We start from the raw sequence: 18,367 nt of genomic DNA on the forward strand, positions 1-18,367 counted from the left end.
CCCAGTGCCAAACCCCACCCCTCCCCCCCAAAAAGCCAAATCTTTCACAGGGAAACTATAAATCTTCTGATTCCTTCTTGTCTTTGGAAACCCATTTAATTCCTCTCTGGAGCCTCAGGGTCACTGAAGTCATACTCTCCAAGATTTCATCTCCCAACACTTGTAGAAGGAAGGAATATTTGGCCAGACTTACTCAGGATTGTTGCAGAGCCTCTCTGCACTCTGGATTCCGGCCCCACATGTCCTGGAGCAGTGGGACCAGGGTGACCAGCGGCCCCAGCCTCCAGGGATGCTTTCTGGGTTCTTCCCCACTGTGATGCACTTGCCGGCCATACACCACTGAAAAGGGAAGAGGCAGGAGACAGAGATGCACGTGGAATGTTCCCATAATAAGCTAAGTCAAGAACTCCAGAAGTTTAGGCTGAATTCTTCCTGAGCCAGCAGACTTCCTATGGCTAACATCAGATGCAGAACAAAGAAGAGGTCATTAAAAGAATTTCTCCTTCATAAAAAGACCAGACTTAATGGTCTGACTGAGACTAGAAGAATCCCAGTGGTCATGGTCCCCAAACCTTCTGTTGGCCCAGGACAGGAACCATTCCCGAAGACAACTCATCAGACATGGAAGGGACTGGACAATGGGTTGGAGAGAGATGCTGATGAAGAGTGAGCTACTTGTATCAGGTGGACACTAGAGACTGTGTTGGCATCTCCTGTCTGGAGGGGAGATGGGAGGGTAGAGAGGGTTAGAAACTGGCAAAACTGTCACGAAAGGAGAGACTGGAAGGAGGGAGCGGGCTGACTCATTAGGGGGAGAGTAAGTGGGAGTATGGAGTAAGGTGTATATAAGCTTATATGTGACAGACTGACTCGTAAACTTTCACTTAAAGCACAAAAAAAATTATTTTTTTTAAAAAAGAGTTTCTTCTGAGAGTCTTGAATTTTATAATCAGAGAATTACAGGAATGGAAGGGAACTTTACGGTGTCTGTTCACAGCTGAAGGAGCCCTGGTGGCACAAAGGTTAAAGGCTTGGCTGCTAACCAAAGTGTTCAAACCTACCAGTGTCTCCACAGGAGAAAGACCTGGTAATCGGCTTTCTGTAAAGATTACAGCCAAGAAAACCCTATGGGGCTGTTCTACTCTGTCGAAGGGGATGTTATGAGTCAAAAATTGACTCCATGGCACCTAACAACAACAGAGTGTGGTCAACAGATTGTATGTCAGAATGTAAATAAATGCACTGCTTCCTTCATCAGAAAAATCTTACTTTGAAAAACATGTCAGTTTACTACGCATAGGAAGAGAGTTGTTTAGTAACATAGTTGATTTACTTTCTAGTGCAAGCTTCTTATCTTGTTGCAGACCACAACAAACAGAACACAGACTGACAACGTGAATGACGCTTCTTCATAGCTCTTCTATGGGTATCTAATATCTGCAACACAGAACTCATTCTCCTGCAATATAGTCTACTTCACTGGAAAAACACTAGTTGTCAGGAAGTTCTTTCTTGTATCAAGAAAAAAAAAAGTCTGCTTTCCTGTAACTTTGCCCACTGTTTCCAGCTCTGGACTTTCAAGTGACTCAGAAAAAAATCTACTCTCTCCCTCTTCAAGGCAATCTTTCAACAACTATCAGTTTAGGAGGACTAACATATAAAAAGGAAAACAAAAGGAAATGCAACTTGGTTGTTAGAAATGGCCACATTTCTTGCAGGATTTGGGAATGTTTTATCTGCTGACCTCCTTTTCCCCATTATTTCTGCTCACTTGGTATTCTGACCTGGTTCTATAATCTCAGTGCTGGGTCATGCCATACCCAAGCTGCGTAAAGGTACCCACTAAACACTAAGCCCTAGACCAACAGCAAGCCCAGTTGTTTTAGCTGAGCAGCACATATAACACAGTTCTCAGGCAGTCCAGAGTATATCTAGCAACTCTGTATTTGTGGGTGTCAGACTTTCTTGCTTAATAAAGTAGGAAGACTTTTTTGCCAAGAAGAAGCCATGGACTTTGCTATCTTCAACATGGAGAAATAAAAATTCCAATGAAAGTTTCAGACAACAAGCCCAGCAAATGTTTTGCCCACAACCCCACAGAACTTCTGCAGAGAAAGATGAGACAGATATTTTACAAGTGAAGTGTGGAAGTGGGGCCCAGCCTTCTCTCATTAACAACTTCTTGTCAGCGAAGGCCCAAAAGGAGTAGTAGAAATAGAGTCCTTTCCTCTGGCTAGTCTAACTGTGTTATCTCCATTCATTGCTCTTCATCCAGACACAGCACTCTCCAGGGCCTTCTCTCAGCCCTTTTCCACATCTCTATGTCCACCGCCCTCCCACCTTTCTTCCACAACCTGACACATTACCTTCTTCTCGCCACATCTTGTCCCATCTGCAGCAGCATCCAGCTTAGAGCGGCAAAAGCCTTTCACTGAGCACCACAGTGTCTGACAGACATTCTGGAAAATGAATGTGAGATTTCACTTTTCTGTCTTTATAAGGCATTTACAAGCCAATAAGCAGGCATTCTGGAAAATGAATGTGAGATTTCACTTTTCTGTCTTTACAAGGTATTTACAAGCCAATAAGCCATTTCTACAGTTATGGTAAAATACACACACGCTTACTTATATACCCACCATAAATGCCCTTGTTGTTAGTGAATAAGAATGGCGTAAAATATTCGTTAGACATCTCTCAGTTGGAACTTAACTTGCACTTTGTCATCATTCATAAATAGTAGTCTGTAGGCCAGAGTAGGCAATTGAGAAATGGGAGATAAACCCATCTCCTAAGAGTTGAGGCTGCATTGGCTATACGTGTGGCACAATATCCAGCATGCATCGTAATTAGGCAAGGTAGATGGTGACACTAGCCATCACAGGTAAATCCAAACTGTGGATGGAAGGCAATCTGACCATGAACAGTTTGGATGGTTATAACTTGAGCCTGCTGACTGAAGGATATGGAAACTATTCCTCCCAGAAAGCCTCAGTTTGTTTACTTATTTCCCAAAGTAGTCAGTTTGTTTAGTTGCCAGCAAATGAACTACATATTCCCTCTCATTTCTACCCTGTGGGAAGAGGGAAGGATTCTTATATGTCATCTAAAATAGCTCAGTGGCTTCCATCCACCTTTTGGTCTTTTGTCTATCCTCCATTCTTCCATTCACTTATTGTGCTCTGTATTCAATGAGTTTCCTCGTCATAAGATTTCATATCTACTAACAATTTTGGAAAATTCTCTACCTTTATCTCTGTAAATTCAGCATCTCTATAAATTAGAATAGATTACCTCTATTCTCTCCTTCTAGAACTCATAATTATTGTTAATGGACCGTCTCATCCTGTCCTCCATTTCTCTTAATTTCACTTTCATATTTTCCAGCTCTCAGTTTTCTTATATATGAATGTTGAAGAACTCTGGATTTCTATCAGGGTAGGCCAGTTCCTCCTTCATTGCACATCTCTGAGAAACACTCAAGTAGGATGGGAAATAATTTCCTCAGCTCTAAATTCCAGTTGATTGAGTTTTGTTCAGCTCTATCAAGTGTGCTATTTAACCCATCCATTGAGCTTTTATGTCAATAATATATTTTTCATTTCTAAAAGGTTTTTTTTTTGTTATTTTGCATATCTGCCTTGCATATATTTTATATTGTTTTTTTCTTTTTCTCATGTACAATTCTTCTTTCATGTATTTATTTCACTATTCTTACCTAAAAATTCAGTTGATGAGCATTGTTGAGAGTTTACAATTTCTCCTCACTTAGTTTAAGATAGATAATTTTAAATTTTGAATTAGAGGCTGAATTGTAAGCTCATCTGAAATGAGGCTTCATCTATTGGAGGTCTGTGTGTCATCAGCTCAGGGTTAGTTCCTCCAGGGCAGTTTCATCTTTGTTTCTACCAGGCATCCTATGGTATTACAGGTTAGAAGTACTTTCTATGTTAATTTTTCTTTTGTCATAAAATCCAAAAAAACAAACTTGTTGCTGTATAGTTGATTCCAACCCACAGTGACCCTATAGTACAGAGTAGAACTGCCCCATAGAGTTTCCAAGAAGTGCCTGGTGGATTCAAACTGCTGAACCTTTGGTTAGCATCGGCAGCACTTAACCACTACATCACCAGGGTTTCCTGTTTTGTCATGGGGATTTTCAAACCATACTGAGGTATAAATTTAAACTCCACATCAGTATAAGTCTGGCCTGTGGTAAACAATTTTCCTGTGAGAAAGTTGCCCCTACTTCTATCCCTAGAACCCAGACTGAGACAAAAGATATTTCTCTGCCATCTCCTTTTGCTGACAGTAGAATTTTTTTTTTTTTTCCTAGTCCCTCTTTTCATTCAGGCATAGGTCTTTGAGGGTATCAGCTTCAAGTAGAGGTCTGTTTTAACTCTCTCTCCTTCTCAACGTGAAGATGTCATCATCTGTTCCCATTTGGATGTTAAAACCCAAGCCCTTTGGTTATCTTCAGGGTAGCCTCAACATCTATTCATGCTTACCACTCCCATTTTAGTGTTTTTCCCTCTGAAGATTCCTTTTACTTTTGTGTAAGCTCATTATGCAATTATAAAGAATGATGTGCTGGGTGAAGGGTACACAGGAACTTTCTGAAGTATTCTGCAACTTCTTTTGAATCATAAACTATTTCAAAAAAAAATTATAAGAAAGGGTGATGTTTTATTTTCTGGTATTTTGGATGATTTTTTAATCTAACATTTTTAGGTAATCTTGGCTGCAATGTTGCCATAATCTGGTGTCTTCATTCACTTATCTATTAAGTGTTTAAAAAAATATGGAGTGTATGGAAGATTGAGTGATAAAGTACAACATACATATAATCAGAGTATCAGATTGTTGAGCAGAGGGTTAAAACAATATTCTAAAAGAAAAAGTCACAGAATGAGAGGGTTAATCTTGAAGTCCCATTTAAACCATTTTAGAGAATCTGAACTTTATTATAAGGGGATGGGAGGTCATGAAATATTTTTATAGAGGGGATCACAACCAGATTTCCATTTATAAATGTCACTTTGGCTGCATTTTGGGGAATGGATTAGAGTTGAAGGGAGGCAGAGTTTAGGTAAGGAAACAAACCACAGACTATTGCAGTCATGTAGAGACAGATAGCTTTTAGAGATATTTAGAAGGCACATTTGCATAATTTGGTAACTGGTTTGAAATGAGGGATTTTAATACCAACTTTACTTCCTCTGTTAAATATTGCTTTTACTGTCTAAGCACAGTTTACTTCATCCTCAAAGTTCTTTCTACATGTCTCTTTTTATATTTATCTCACTGTGTTAAAGTTTTTATGTCTACCCCTTCCACTAGAGCATGAGCTCCTTGAGGGCAAATATTTGTCTTACCAATTTTTGAGCGCTTGTCTTTTTCATTTTATTCAGTGCACAGCATGGACTCTGACAGGGATTCAACAAGACTTGATTTAACAATGTCGGTGTGAACACTGATACTCTTGCACTCAAAGGGATAAGTTAAGTGAATGGGGGGACCAGACCACAGGGGGCCTTATGTGACACACGAAAGAGTTGGGACTTTATTCTATGATCAGTAGGGCCCCTGAAAGCAAAGGAGAACCATGGTTAGTTTGTGTTGCTTGAAATAACTTGTACAACAATTTGAATGGGGGAGAGATCAGGTAGGAGTTAATTACAAAGCAAGAAGAGATGATAAGAAATTGAATTAAGAAAGCTAAAAGAATAAAGAAGATGGGACATAGCCACAAATTATTGAGGAGGTATGATGTCAGGACTTGGCTTATCATTTGGATGTTGAAGATAAGGGAAAAGGATGAATTGGGAATGAAACCTACTTCCACCTTCAGATATGGTGGTACTTTATCAGATGGTAAGTTCAGGAAAGGGAGCCACTTTAGTGATTAAGTTGGTGTCTATGGAGTCTGCAGATGTGAATCACTGCAAATCTTGAAAATCAACTATAGAACTTTCTCAACCACCACCCACTTGCAAAGGATTGCTGACTTCATAGAAACGCTGAGAAGGCAGAGTCAAGCAACACAAATGATCTCAACCTCAATGCCTTACAGATACCTTGCCATGAAAAGATAATCTACATTTCTGTGTCTTGATTCTCTGATTTCCAGATATTTCCTTGGCCCTTCTTCCAGTATGCTGCAGTCCTAAACATTCCCACCAGAGGCATCAAGATTCCCAATACTTACTTCTACTTCCTGGCAGAAGGTAGCATTGGGGCCATATTGTAGTTGGCATTGGTGGTGAACATCATAGATCACTCCTGGGGCAATGACGTTGGATTTCAAGCCTTTCTTTTTAGGGATGTCATCAAGGCAGAAACCCCAGCCTCGACTGAAAAAAAGTTAACAGAAACAAGAGCAGTTGCTTACAATTCCCTTCATCTTTAGTCTTTCACTCAACAACAATTTCCATCCCTCCAATTTACCCACTTCCTTCAAGACAATTTCAAGAAGGCAGAGAAGCTTCCTGGCCCAAGGGGGAAGTTATCTAGAAGGAAATGCAAATCACATCCCACACCATTAATTCAGCTGTGATCTAAGAAATAAAAAATGGTGGTACAATTCAAAAATCATCACTTTATCTCCAATGGGACTTCAGTGACCACATCTCACCTATCCTGGTTGCTCCTGCCAGACCTCCCTAGCAGGGACGAAAAGATGCAAGGCAGGGGTGGATTATCCAGTAGGCAAGGTAAGCACAGTGCTTATCTTGTTTACCAGATGATCTGTGGTGAACAATTTCACATTTTTTTCACCACATCAAAGATTCTGCTTCTAGATACTGCTTGCATCTGTCTCTATCCCAACCCCACAGCACCTTCCTACAGAATCAAAGCCTCTTTTCAAATTTACAACCCCTGACAGGGGTGGATGACCCAGCAAGCAAGGGAAGAACTTGTGCATACTTGCTAATTTATTGAACAGTTTCCCATGGGTTTCGCTATATTTTTGATGTGAAATTATTCACTACAGATGATAATTGGATAATCCACCCCTGGTGCAAGGAGCCAAGAACTGAGTGCACGATCATGTCATGAAGATCCACCTCGGTAAAGGAGCAAGCAGGGAGGGGGTGGGAGGTTACTTGGCTGTGGATGAGGGCAGAAGTCATCTAGACCTCAAAGAGTCAGAAAGCAGAAGGGAACTTCACCCCCCTGATGCCACCCTGACACTGTGGCCTGCAGGAAGAATTGAGCCTTCTCCAGGCAGCAAGTCCTCTGTGTACAATCCAAAGTGACTTCCGGTTTAAACAGACCCAAGCCTCAAGCATCATGAGGCATGCTGTCACTTACTCCAAGAAGCGGGTGATGTATTCCTTGCTGCACTTGGACCAGGTCAATGGGGCGGGATCATACTGGAGCTGGCGAGACATGATGTACGGGTGCCTGCCCACGGGCTCACAGTCGTTCTCTTTCCCATCATGCTGGATGCCGAAGCTGGCAGGAAGGCACAAAGCACAAGAATAGCAAGCAAGCAGGCGATCGACAGGGAGAAAATCATAGTTTCTCCGAGATGATAACAACCTGCAGAGAGCCACTTTTGTAAAGAAGGTAGCTATTTACGAAGTGAGACTTTGACATTGGAAGGGCATAGCTCATGTACGAACTAAAAGACACAGGAGACACTTTCGGCATGACTTTGCTGAAATGTGCAACCAAGGCAGCCACGTGGCTAATTACAAAACTTCTGCTTGGCAAAAAGCTGAGATATCTCATCCTGGTTTTTCTATCCATCTAGAGTCAGGAGGGCAAATCTGGCCCTAAGCTATTTCTTTCTTCTGCTGCAGCAACCACAGCAGAAGAGAACAAAACCTCCCTCTTCCCTTTTCATCGCAATTTAAGGGAGAGCATTCAAGTGGAATCCAGTAGAATTTGTCAAAGGCCACAAGCTTTGAGAGGATGGATTTCTTTTCAGTTTTGCTTTCAGAGTCCTCCAAGATCAGAGATATTAGGGAGACCATATAATACAGTGGTTAAGACTAGGGATTTTGAAGATGATGACCTGGATTTGAATTCCAGCTCTGTCATTTAGTGATGTCTGAGTCACCTGCGCTTACTCAGTTTCATTTTCTTCTTCTGAAATACAGGGTAGACTAGGGTGAGATTCCAATGGGAGAGAGTTTGAAAAACACTTAGCAAGTTGCCTGGCACATAATACCACCCAAACCAGTTGCTGTTGAGTTGATTCTGACTCACAGTGACCTCACTTGTGTCAGAACAGAACTGGGCTCCACAGGGTATTCAGTGGTTGATTTTTCAGAAGTAGGTCACCAGGCCTTTCTACCAAAGTACCTCGGGTGGACTTAAACCCCTAACCTTTCAGTTGTTTTAATCATTTGTACATTCAGGGACTCCAGCACACATAATTAGGGCTCCATAAAGGACAGATTTTTTTTTTTTTTTTTAAATAACTGTTTTTGTCTAGCTTACTTTCCTTTTCCACACACAGAGTTTGGTTGGAAATTTGTCAAAAGTCACACAATTAGTGGTAAAAGTAGGTCTTAGAGGCAGATCTTTTGTGCTCCTAATCCAGTGCTCTTGTCCGTGTCTCACTCACTCTGCTCCTTGCACTCCTATTGTCAGGACTGACCAACGGAAACAGCCTTGCAGAGCCCTAAAGAACTTAGCCATCCATGATGGCCAGAAGGTGCCTGGGAAAGGAGCTGACTCTGAAATGTCCCTTTATAAAATGTGCCCTCAGGTCACCCCAAGTTGCCTTCTGGGCTTCCCACAAGAACTCTCTCCACTATAGTTTGTCCGTTAGATACTTATGATCTAGAGATACTGGCTCAAATTTCCCAATGTAAAAGAGGAAAGTCCGACCCGTTATTCTGCATAGCAGAAATTCAGAGTCTTGACAGCAAAGTTCATGTCTCACCTTAATGAAATCTCCTTATTAACATCAGCAGGTCTAGCAGAAAAGAATCTTTGGGGGATTTAGAGATTTTCTTGCATCTTTATACATTATAGTTACATTGACTCCTATCACATTCCACAAGAATATTTAACTCACAAAGGAGTCAAAGAATTAATCTACGAAACTACCACCCACCCACAAAGAACATGATTCAATGAAAGCATCCTTCTCAGCAGGTCTTCCCCCAGGCAATTGCAAATCTAGTCCTAACCAGCTCATGAAATACTCCACAAGTTCATCTGCTCGATAATTAGTAAAATTCCTAAACTGCAAGTAAAAAACCAGAAACCAAACCCACTGCCATTAAGTCCATTCCGACTCATAGCAACCCAATAGGATTTCCAAGGCTGTAAGCAGACTGCCACATCTTTCTCCCGCAGAGCTGCTGGTGGCTTCGAACCACCAACCTTTCAGTTAGCAGTTGATCCCTTTAACCAGTGCACTGCCAGGGCTCCTTACTGCAAGTAACGTTCTAAAAATCTGCAAGGTCAGCCAAACAAGAGACAGGCCCATAAAATAAACAGTAACACCTAAGAGGAATATGTTCCTTACAATAATCAATTACACGAGATCAAAAGGACAACACTTGCCCAAAAGCAAAGATAAAAAGGGAGGAAGAAGCAGAAAATCTGGAAGATTGGAAATTAGCCAATATCTTGAACACTTTATGTACAAACAATTGAATGGAAAATTAATAAACTTTCACCTAAAGCACAATAAAAAATTTAAAAAATAAAATAAGAATCTGCAAGAATAAAGTGGTATTTTTAGCAGTGGATATTCCAATTGAGATGTTTCAACAAACAGATGCAGAGATGGAAGTGCCCATTCATCCATGCCAAGAAATTTAGAAGACAGCTATTGGCCAACTGACTGGAAGAGATCCATATTTGTGCCTATTCCAAGGAAAGGTGATCCAACCGAATGTGGAAATTATAGAACAATACCATTAATATCACACGCAAGCAAAATTTTGCTGAAGATCATTCGAAAGTGGTTGCAGCAGTGTATCAAAAGGAAACTGCCAGAAATTCAAGATGGATTCAGAAGAGGATGTGGAACCAGAGATATCATAGCTGATGTCAGATGGATCCTGGCTGAGAGCAGAGAATATCAGAAAGATGTTTACCTGTGCTTTATTGCCTATACAAAGGCATCGACTGTGTGGATCATAACAAATCACAAAAATCAGAAATTCCAGAACACTTAATTGTGCTTATGAGAAGCCTGTACATAGATTGAAAGGCAGTCATTCCAACAGAACAAGGGGATACTGCGTGGTTTAAAGTCAGGAAAGGTATGTGTCAGGGTTGTATCCTTTCACCATACTTATTCAATCTGTATGCTGAGCAAATAATCTGAGAAGCTGGACTATATGAAGAAGAAAGGGGCATCAGGATTGGAGGAAGGCTCCTTAACAACCTGAGTGATGCAGATGACACAACCTTGCTTGCTGAAAGTGAAGAGGACTTGGAGCACTTACTCATGAAGATCTAGGAGCACAGCCTTCAGTATGGATTGCACCTCAACATAAAGAAAACAAAAATCCTCACAACTGGACCAATAAGCAACATCATGAAAAATGGAGAAAAGATTGAAGTTCTCAAGATTTCATTTTACTTGGATCCACAATCAAAGCCCAAGGAAGCAGCAATCAAGAAATCAACCCATTGCATTTTGCAAATCTCCTGCAAAAGATCTCTTTAAAGCATCAAAGAGCAAAGTTATCATTTTAAGGAGTAAGGTGTGCCTGACCCAAACCATGGTGTTTTCAATCACTTCATATGCATGTGAAAGGTGGACAATGAATAAGGAAGACCAAAGAAGAATCAATGCTTTTGAATTATGGTGTTAGCAAATAATATTGAATATACCATGGATTGCCAGAAGAACGAACAAACCTGTCGAAGAAGTATGGGCAGAGTGGTCATTACAAGGGAGGATGCTGAGACTTCATCTCACGTCGTTTGGGCATGTTACCAGGAGGGACCCGTCCCTGGAGAAGGACAGCATGCTCGGTAAAGCAGAGGGTCAGCAAAAAAGAGGAAGACCCTCAATGAAATGGATTGACAGTGGCTGCAACAATGGGCTCAAGCATAACAATGATCATGAGGATGGCGCAAGACCAGACAGTGTTTCGTTCTGTTGTACATACGGTTGATATGAGCCAGGACTGGCTCAACGGCACCTAACAGCAACTTTGCAATACACCAAGCCATATGGCTGGGTCTTATACACTTAAACCAGCATTCCCAAAACTCATTGTGTTTCATCTACTTTCTCACACCTCTGAACTCCATCTTATGAGAGAAAAGCAGTGCCACTAAACAAATGTCCCACTGCTCTGTGTCCTCTGTCTCCAAATGGATGGAGCATTCCTGTCACATGGAACCAGTGGGTCATTGAACAATGAGGGACAAGGGAAGTTCACAGGGTATAGAGACAGAAGGCCTATTTCCAAGAAGCTACTTTCCAGCAGGTGGGATGGAAGCTGAGGATTAATTTGAAGTAATGAGCCTTCTAGGGTCTGAACAACATAGAGTAAGTCCCCGGGTTACAAACATCTCACTTACAGACAACTGGTACTTGCCCTTTAACGTACGTAGATTTTCCCTCACTTTGAAACGATTGAACCAACACCTACTTGCAACAAATTCTTCATCATAATCACATTCACTTGCTGCACGTGCAGCTTTTAAATCACTGAAAAGGCTTCCAGCGTCTTCTTGCAGTAAAATAAGGCTAAATAAGGCCGTTATGCACCTGTTCCGATTTAGCTGCAAATTCAACTTAAAAACACACTTAGGAATGATCTCCTTGATAATCCTGAGTCTGCCTGCCCTGGGTTGCGGGAGTCGCCTGCTTGGAGTACTGGTTAAGAGCTACAGCTGCTAACCAAAAGGTCAGCAGTTCAAATCCACCAGGCACTCCTTGGAAACTCTATGGGGCAGTTCTACTCTGTCCTATAGGGTTGTTATGAGTCGGAATCGACTCAACAGCAATAGGTTAGTATTTCTTTTTTACTGCATCTTTGTTTTAACTCCTTTAAGGCAATTTTGCTAAACTGTTGTTGTTAGGTGCCATTGAGTAGGTTCTGAAAGCTTTCTTCCGTCCACATCATTGAGGTAGACTCTCCTTTGAGGCAGCTCTTCTCCATGCATATTTTGAGTATGTTCCAACCTAAGGGGCTCCTCTTCTGGCACTATATCAGACGATGCTACACTGCAATTCATAAGGTTTTCACCGAGCAATTTTTTTCGAAGTTGATGGCCAGGCCCTTCTTCCTAGTCTGTGTTAGTCTAGAAGCTCCACTGAAACCTGTCCACCATGGGTGACCCTGCTGGTTTTTGAAATACTCTTTACAGCCACACAGATGTCCTTCCCTCTCTCACCCCCGAACCCCTGGCAGCCACTCATCTGTTCTCCAGCATCACAGCAACACTCAAGCCACCACACTACAACAAACTGACAGACAACTGGTAGGGTTTCCTAAACTAGAGGCATACAGTAGAAAGTTAAATAACTTCCCAAGCTTCCATGTACTGGAGCACTTGGGGAAGTATATCCATTTCTTGCCTTTTATGATTTATTTTATGGTGGAGTGGAACCAGCAGAGCACAAAATCCGTTAAAGTATGAATGTGAGCTTTTCTAATTCATTCAGGAACTAATCGATTTTGTATCGGCAACGAGCAAAGCTCTATAAATAAAATATACTACAACCCAGAGTTTTGGGAGGATATTGCCTTCTAGTGTTCATATATACCATGCTATTTGCATTACTTAAAGGGCAAGGATGCAAGGGGTCCGTTAGGTTTTTAAATTTCCGTGAAGGATTCCATCTTCATTTTCCATAAGTCACCTAAGGCTAATAAGGGTGGTATGAGACCTTGGGTATGGATGGCTGATAAAATTTAGGTCGCTCACAGTATGGATTTTGTTTTCTCTCAAAATGAATTCAAAATTATTCTTAAGCTATAGCACTTCAGTTTCTCTTTTGCATCATACAGTTATTAATGAAACAAACAAGTTTCCAAGAAACAATGGAATAACAATTTGTTATTAATCCATAATGTGTGTCTTCCTGCAGTATTGATTTATCATATTCCCCCTTCTGGGCTGCTGCAGGACAATTCAATGATCATCCCGCTGTTTTTCAGTTTGGTTCACAGTTAATTATATAGCCGCCCCCCCCCCAAAAAAAAAAAACTAAATAATAACTCAGCAACATCATTTGCTCGGAGCAAAAGCTTTTCAGGAAGCTCCTAAAATCTGCCCTTCGGTTTCGTGCCTTTTTAAAGCATCTTTTCTATCGCTCAAAATCAAGCTCATGTATCTTCTTTCAGCTTCCTCTTTATAGCCGCCACACATACGTCCTTCCCTCTCCCAATGCCCCGGAATCCCTGGCAGCCATAATCTATTCTCCAGTTCTATAATTTTGTCATTTCAAGAATTTATATAAACAGAATCATGCAATTTGTAACCTTTTGCCGTCGGCATTAACTTTGAAAATTCACTGAGGTTGTTGCATGAGCTCGTTCCCTTTTATTGCTGAATAGAATTCCATGGTACAGGTGCACCACAGTTTAACCATTCGCCCTGTGGGTATTATCATTAAGCTATTGTCATGAAACCGCATTACTGCACTCAAATTTTCAGTACTACGTTGATAAGAATAAGGAAAACAGCCTTTTCCTGTTCCTGATCTGAGGGGGAAAGTATTGTCTTTCACTACTAAGCGTAATGTTAGCTATAGGTTTTATATAGATGTTCTTTATCAAGTTTAGGATGTTTCCTTTATTCCTAGTTTTCTGATCATTTTTGTCATGAATAAGTGTTGAATTTTGTCAAATTTTTTTTCCCCCATCGATTGATAAGATTATGTAATTTTTCTTCTTTAGACTATTACTATGATAGAGTCCATTTATTGGTTTTCAAATATTGAACCAGCCTTGCATCCCTGGAATATTTTTTTTTATTATGTACAATGGATTGTGTGTATAATTCTTTTTTTTAATTACTGAATTGTATTTTCTAATATTTTAATTATTTTTACATCGATATTCATAAGGGATATTGGTTTCTAGCTTTCTCTTTTGTATTGTCTTTGCCTAGGCTTATATCAAGGTACTGCTAGCTTCATAAAATGAAAGTATTCCCTCCTCTATTTTCTGGAGAAGATTGTGTAGAATTGGTGTTAATGTGTCTTTAAACGTTTGGTAGAATTTTCCAGTGAAACCACCAGGGCCTGGAAATTTCTTCACTCAAATATAAGATCTTTTGTTATAATTCCACAAGTCCCTGAAGCTCTATTCAATTTTTTTTTTTTTTTTTCTTTTTGGTGTCTTTTTTTGTTCAGGTTATGTATTTCCCGGGTGACTGATTTTTCCCTCTGTCTCTTCCATTCCACTGCTGGGCCCATCTACTGAGCTTTTTATCTCAATTTTTTCAGTTCTAAAATATTCTATTTCTTAGCTGAGACTTTTTTTCATTTGTTTCAAGGCTGTTGATAATTGCTTATTGAAGCATTTTGTATTATGGTTGCTTTAAAATCTGCGTCAGCTAATTCTAACATCTCTGACATCTTGGTGTTGTCATCTACTGATTTTCTTTTTTCATCTAGTTTGAGATCTTCCTGGTTTGGGTATGATCAGTGATTTTATATTGAAATGTGGACACGTCCATATTATGTCATGAGACTTAATCTTACTGAAAACTTTTGTTTTACCTAGCTTTTCAGAACCCACTCTAGCAGGGAAGGATGGGAGGCTCTGCCTCATTACTGCCTGGTGGAGGTAGAAGTTCAGGTGTTCACATGGCCTCTGTTGACCCCTCATTTGGGAGGATCCTTATTACAGAGGAGGGTTCCAGTTCCCCACATGGTTTACACAGACATCATGATGGTGAGGGGTGAAGGCTCATGAGTGGCCTTCAGGGATGAAAGTCCCAACCCCCTACTTGGACTTTTTGATACCACAAAATGTGAGTGTTGGGTGTTGTCTTACAGTCTCACATGGGTGGAAGGCTAGGCTTCCCATTCAGCCTTTGCACAGTAGGTAGGCATGAGGCCACAGTTTTTTCTCTGGTGTTTGGTTGGAGTACAGAAATCCTGTATAAAAATTTTCTGTCTTATGAGGCTGTCCCTTTCCTGGTCCTTTGGCTTATGTTGGGGCTACCATGCCATTCCTCATATCCCAGGGTTCTCAACCTGTCTTCCTACTTCTCTTCATCTGTCTTAGGCTGGGTTCTCTAGAGGAGCAAAAACCAGTGAAATGTATATATATATAAATATAGAGAGAGACTTATTTCCAAGAAATGGCTCACACAGTTGCGGAGACTGGCAAGTCCTAAATCTGTGGGTCAGGCATCAGGCTGGTGACTTCTCCTGACTCTCATGGTTGCAGGGGTTGACAAATCCAAAATTGGCAGGCCAGATGGTAGGCTGCTGGCGCACAGAGCTACAGAAGCTGACAAATTCCAAAATCTGCAGGTCAGATGGCAGGCTGTTGGCTCATGTTCCAAGAACCAGAGGTCAGAAGATGATGAGTTGGATGCAGGATCAAGAGTGGGCAAGCTTTGCCAGAATATACATATATATTGGATGCAGGAGTTTCTCCCAAGGAAACTCCCCTTCCAACTAATTGGCTGCTCACATCAGATCACAAATTAGAAGATGATTACATGATATTGGCCAAACCACTGAGGATCATGGCTTAGCCAAGTTGACGCATAACCTTAACCATCACACCATCTTTCAGAATCCATTATTTTTGTTTTTTATATGATGTCCAAGGTTTTTCGTATTTAGCAGGAGGAAAAGGGAAACTTATGTATGTCCATCTTCCTTTACTCTAAACTTTTTAAGGGGTACTTAATGCCCCTGAGTAGCAATACCAGAGGCTGTTGGTAGCCATCTACATGCTCACCACCAGCAGACTTCCAATTGCCAGTATTTATATCTCTGTGCCTGGGGTCTTTCTCTAAAGTCAAAGCAAGCTACTCTGCCTTTGTCCACCAAGCTGGAAGTTCCAGAGAATTAATAACTCATGGGAGCAGCCCTCAACCAATGACTTAGGGTGTTGGTATATAAAATACCCTGATCTGCCCCCTTGAGTGGGGTAACTCTGAGGTGTGTGTTCTATGTTGTTTCTCAGAGTTTGTCCATGGTTCAGGATTATTCAATGAATTTTAGAAGTAGAACTACTATAAAGATGACATCTTTATCCTTTGCTTTTGTTGGTGTTGTTACTGCTGTTATGTTTACAAATTGTGCGTTACAAAAAAAAATTTGGATCTAGCTCTTAGAAAAAGATTCCTTTAAGTAAATATCAAGTTCCTAACTCTAGTGCTAGGGAACATATTAGGCAGAACTAGAGAATCGTTTTTAAATTTGTCCAGAACCTAGCCCTGAGTCAACGATTTAAGGGCAATTAGTTTACTTGGGAGGTGAAGAAAACACCAATAGGAAAGTGAGACAATTAATAAAGAGTTCATATTTTAGCTTCCACTGTGGGCAACTGGACCTTAAGCCCATGGACAAACTCTGAGGAACTACACAGAACACACATCTCAGAGTTATCCCACTCAAGGGGGGCAGGACCCGGGTATTTTATATACCAACACCCTAAATCATTGGTTGAGGGCTGCTTCCATGAGTTAATTCTCAGCATATTTCTGAGTTTTTTTCAAGGTGACCTTGAACTTGAAGATATAAAGGATCCATCCTCCAAAAACAAGTTGTGAGCATTTGATATGTTTTTTAACAGGCTAGATCTTATCCACTTATTTTTTAGCTTGCGTATGTATACCATTTCTGAGAAGGTCTTGAGCAATTGCTTCTCAATTTGACACTTTATATTTGCTTAGCATTGCTTGGCCAGCAAGTACTGCTGACACTAAGAATTTGGCTTAAAGCTGCATGGGCCACATTCCTTAACATATCAGGATTGTGGAGTGCCTGTATGCTTGAAAATAATAACTTTCATTTTGCCAAGTTTTATTATTAACATGTCAACAACGATGGCTGTCTTAGTTATCCAGTGCTGCTATAACAGAAATACCACAAGTGGATGGCTTTAACAAAAAGGAATTTATTTTCTCACAGTAAAGTAGATTAAAAGTCCAAATTCAGGGTGTCAGCTCCAGGGGAAGCCTTTCCTTCTCTGTCACCCTTTTCATCAATCTTCCCCTGGACTAGGAGCTTCTTCATGCAGGAGACCCCAGGTCCAAAGGACGCACTCTGCTCCCGGCACTGCTTACTTGGTGGTAATAAGGTCCCCCTGTCTCTCTGCTGCTTCTCTCTGTTATAGGTCAAGAGATTGCCTCAAGACACAATCCAATCTTGTAGGTTGAGTCCTGCCTCACTAACACAACTGCTGCCCATCGTCCCTCATTAACATCATAGAGGCAGGATTTACAACATACAGGAAAATCACACAATACCAGGAATCATGGGCCAACCCAATTGATACACACATTTTTGGGGGGACATAATTCAATTCATGACAATGGCCTAGTCTTTGAAAGGCCTAGTTTTCTGTCCTAGCTCTAACTACTCCCCATCATTTTTTAATTATGAGCAACTCACTTTACCTCTCTGTCCATAACTTTTTGACAAGTAAAAATATTAAAACAGATCACATTAATCACCCAGGGCTTTTTTGTTAAGATCTAATAAATCATTGTACCTAAGAAATTTCCTAGTTCAGCCTACTCATTTTACAGATGATAAAACTGAAGCACAGAAAGGTGAAGGGAATTATCTAAGGTCAGAATATTGGTTGGTGAAAAATGTCAGAATATGCTTCTCAATTTCCAAACCAATGCTCTGGCTTTGTACTGCAGGAAAAAGTATTTTGAAAAGTTCAAATATTATACGAGAAAAATGGTGAGAAAGACCAGGCTGGAGAGGTCAGGCCTAGAAAATTCTGGTCCTCCTGAATCCTGTTCTTTTCTGGCTATGTATTTAGAGTATGTTCCAGTGTTGTGCTTCCCTCTTTAGAGAGAAGAGATCCAGGCTCATGACTTCATGTCAGGCGGAAGGTATAGGTCAAGTATCTACAGGCTCCTCATTCTGAGTTTCCAATTAGTATGATGCTCTCTGTGATGGTTAATGTTATGTGTTAACTTGGCTAGGCCATGTTTGGCAAACACTATATATCATCCTCCATTTTGTGATCTAGTGTAAGCAGCCAATCTGTCGAAAGGGGAGTTTCCTTGGGGTCTGGCCTGCATCCAGTATTTAATTGGATGTTCTGGCAATGATCTCTTCTCTCAGTTCTGCATTCATCCCATCTGATCTATAGTTCTTGGGGCACCAAAGTCTGCAGTCTGCCACTTGATCTGCAGATTTTGAATTTGCCGGCTCCTGCAACCACATGAGCCAACAGCCTTCCATCTGCCCTGCAGATTTTGGATTCATCAGCCCTGC

At 40.8% G+C, this 18,367-nt stretch overlaps 1 protein-coding gene across 2 annotated transcripts in view; it reads right to left on the bottom strand.

The window, feature by feature from the left end:
• ADAMTS12 (ADAM metallopeptidase with thrombospondin type 1 motif 12) overlaps nt 1-18,367 on the bottom strand; it is a 449,533-nt gene that overhangs the window by 141,111 nt on the left and 290,055 nt on the right. For both annotated transcript variants that reach the window (XM_049861860.1, XM_049861871.1), the window contains 4 exons: nt 7,315-7,458; nt 6,209-6,353; nt 2,367-2,459; nt 194-339 (listed from right to left, as the gene is read on the bottom strand). In XM_049861860.1, the coding sequence (XP_049717817.1) occupies nt 194-339; nt 2,367-2,459; nt 6,209-6,353; nt 7,315-7,458 (528 nt within the window). The remainder of the gene's footprint in view (nt 1-193; nt 340-2,366; nt 2,460-6,208; nt 6,354-7,314; nt 7,459-18,367) is intronic.

The sequence above is a fragment of the Elephas maximus genome, chromosome 2 (genome assembly GCF_024166365.1).
Source record: "Elephas maximus indicus isolate mEleMax1 chromosome 2, mEleMax1 primary haplotype, whole genome shotgun sequence".
NCBI classification, from domain to species: Eukaryota; Metazoa; Chordata; class Mammalia; order Proboscidea; family Elephantidae; genus Elephas; species Elephas maximus.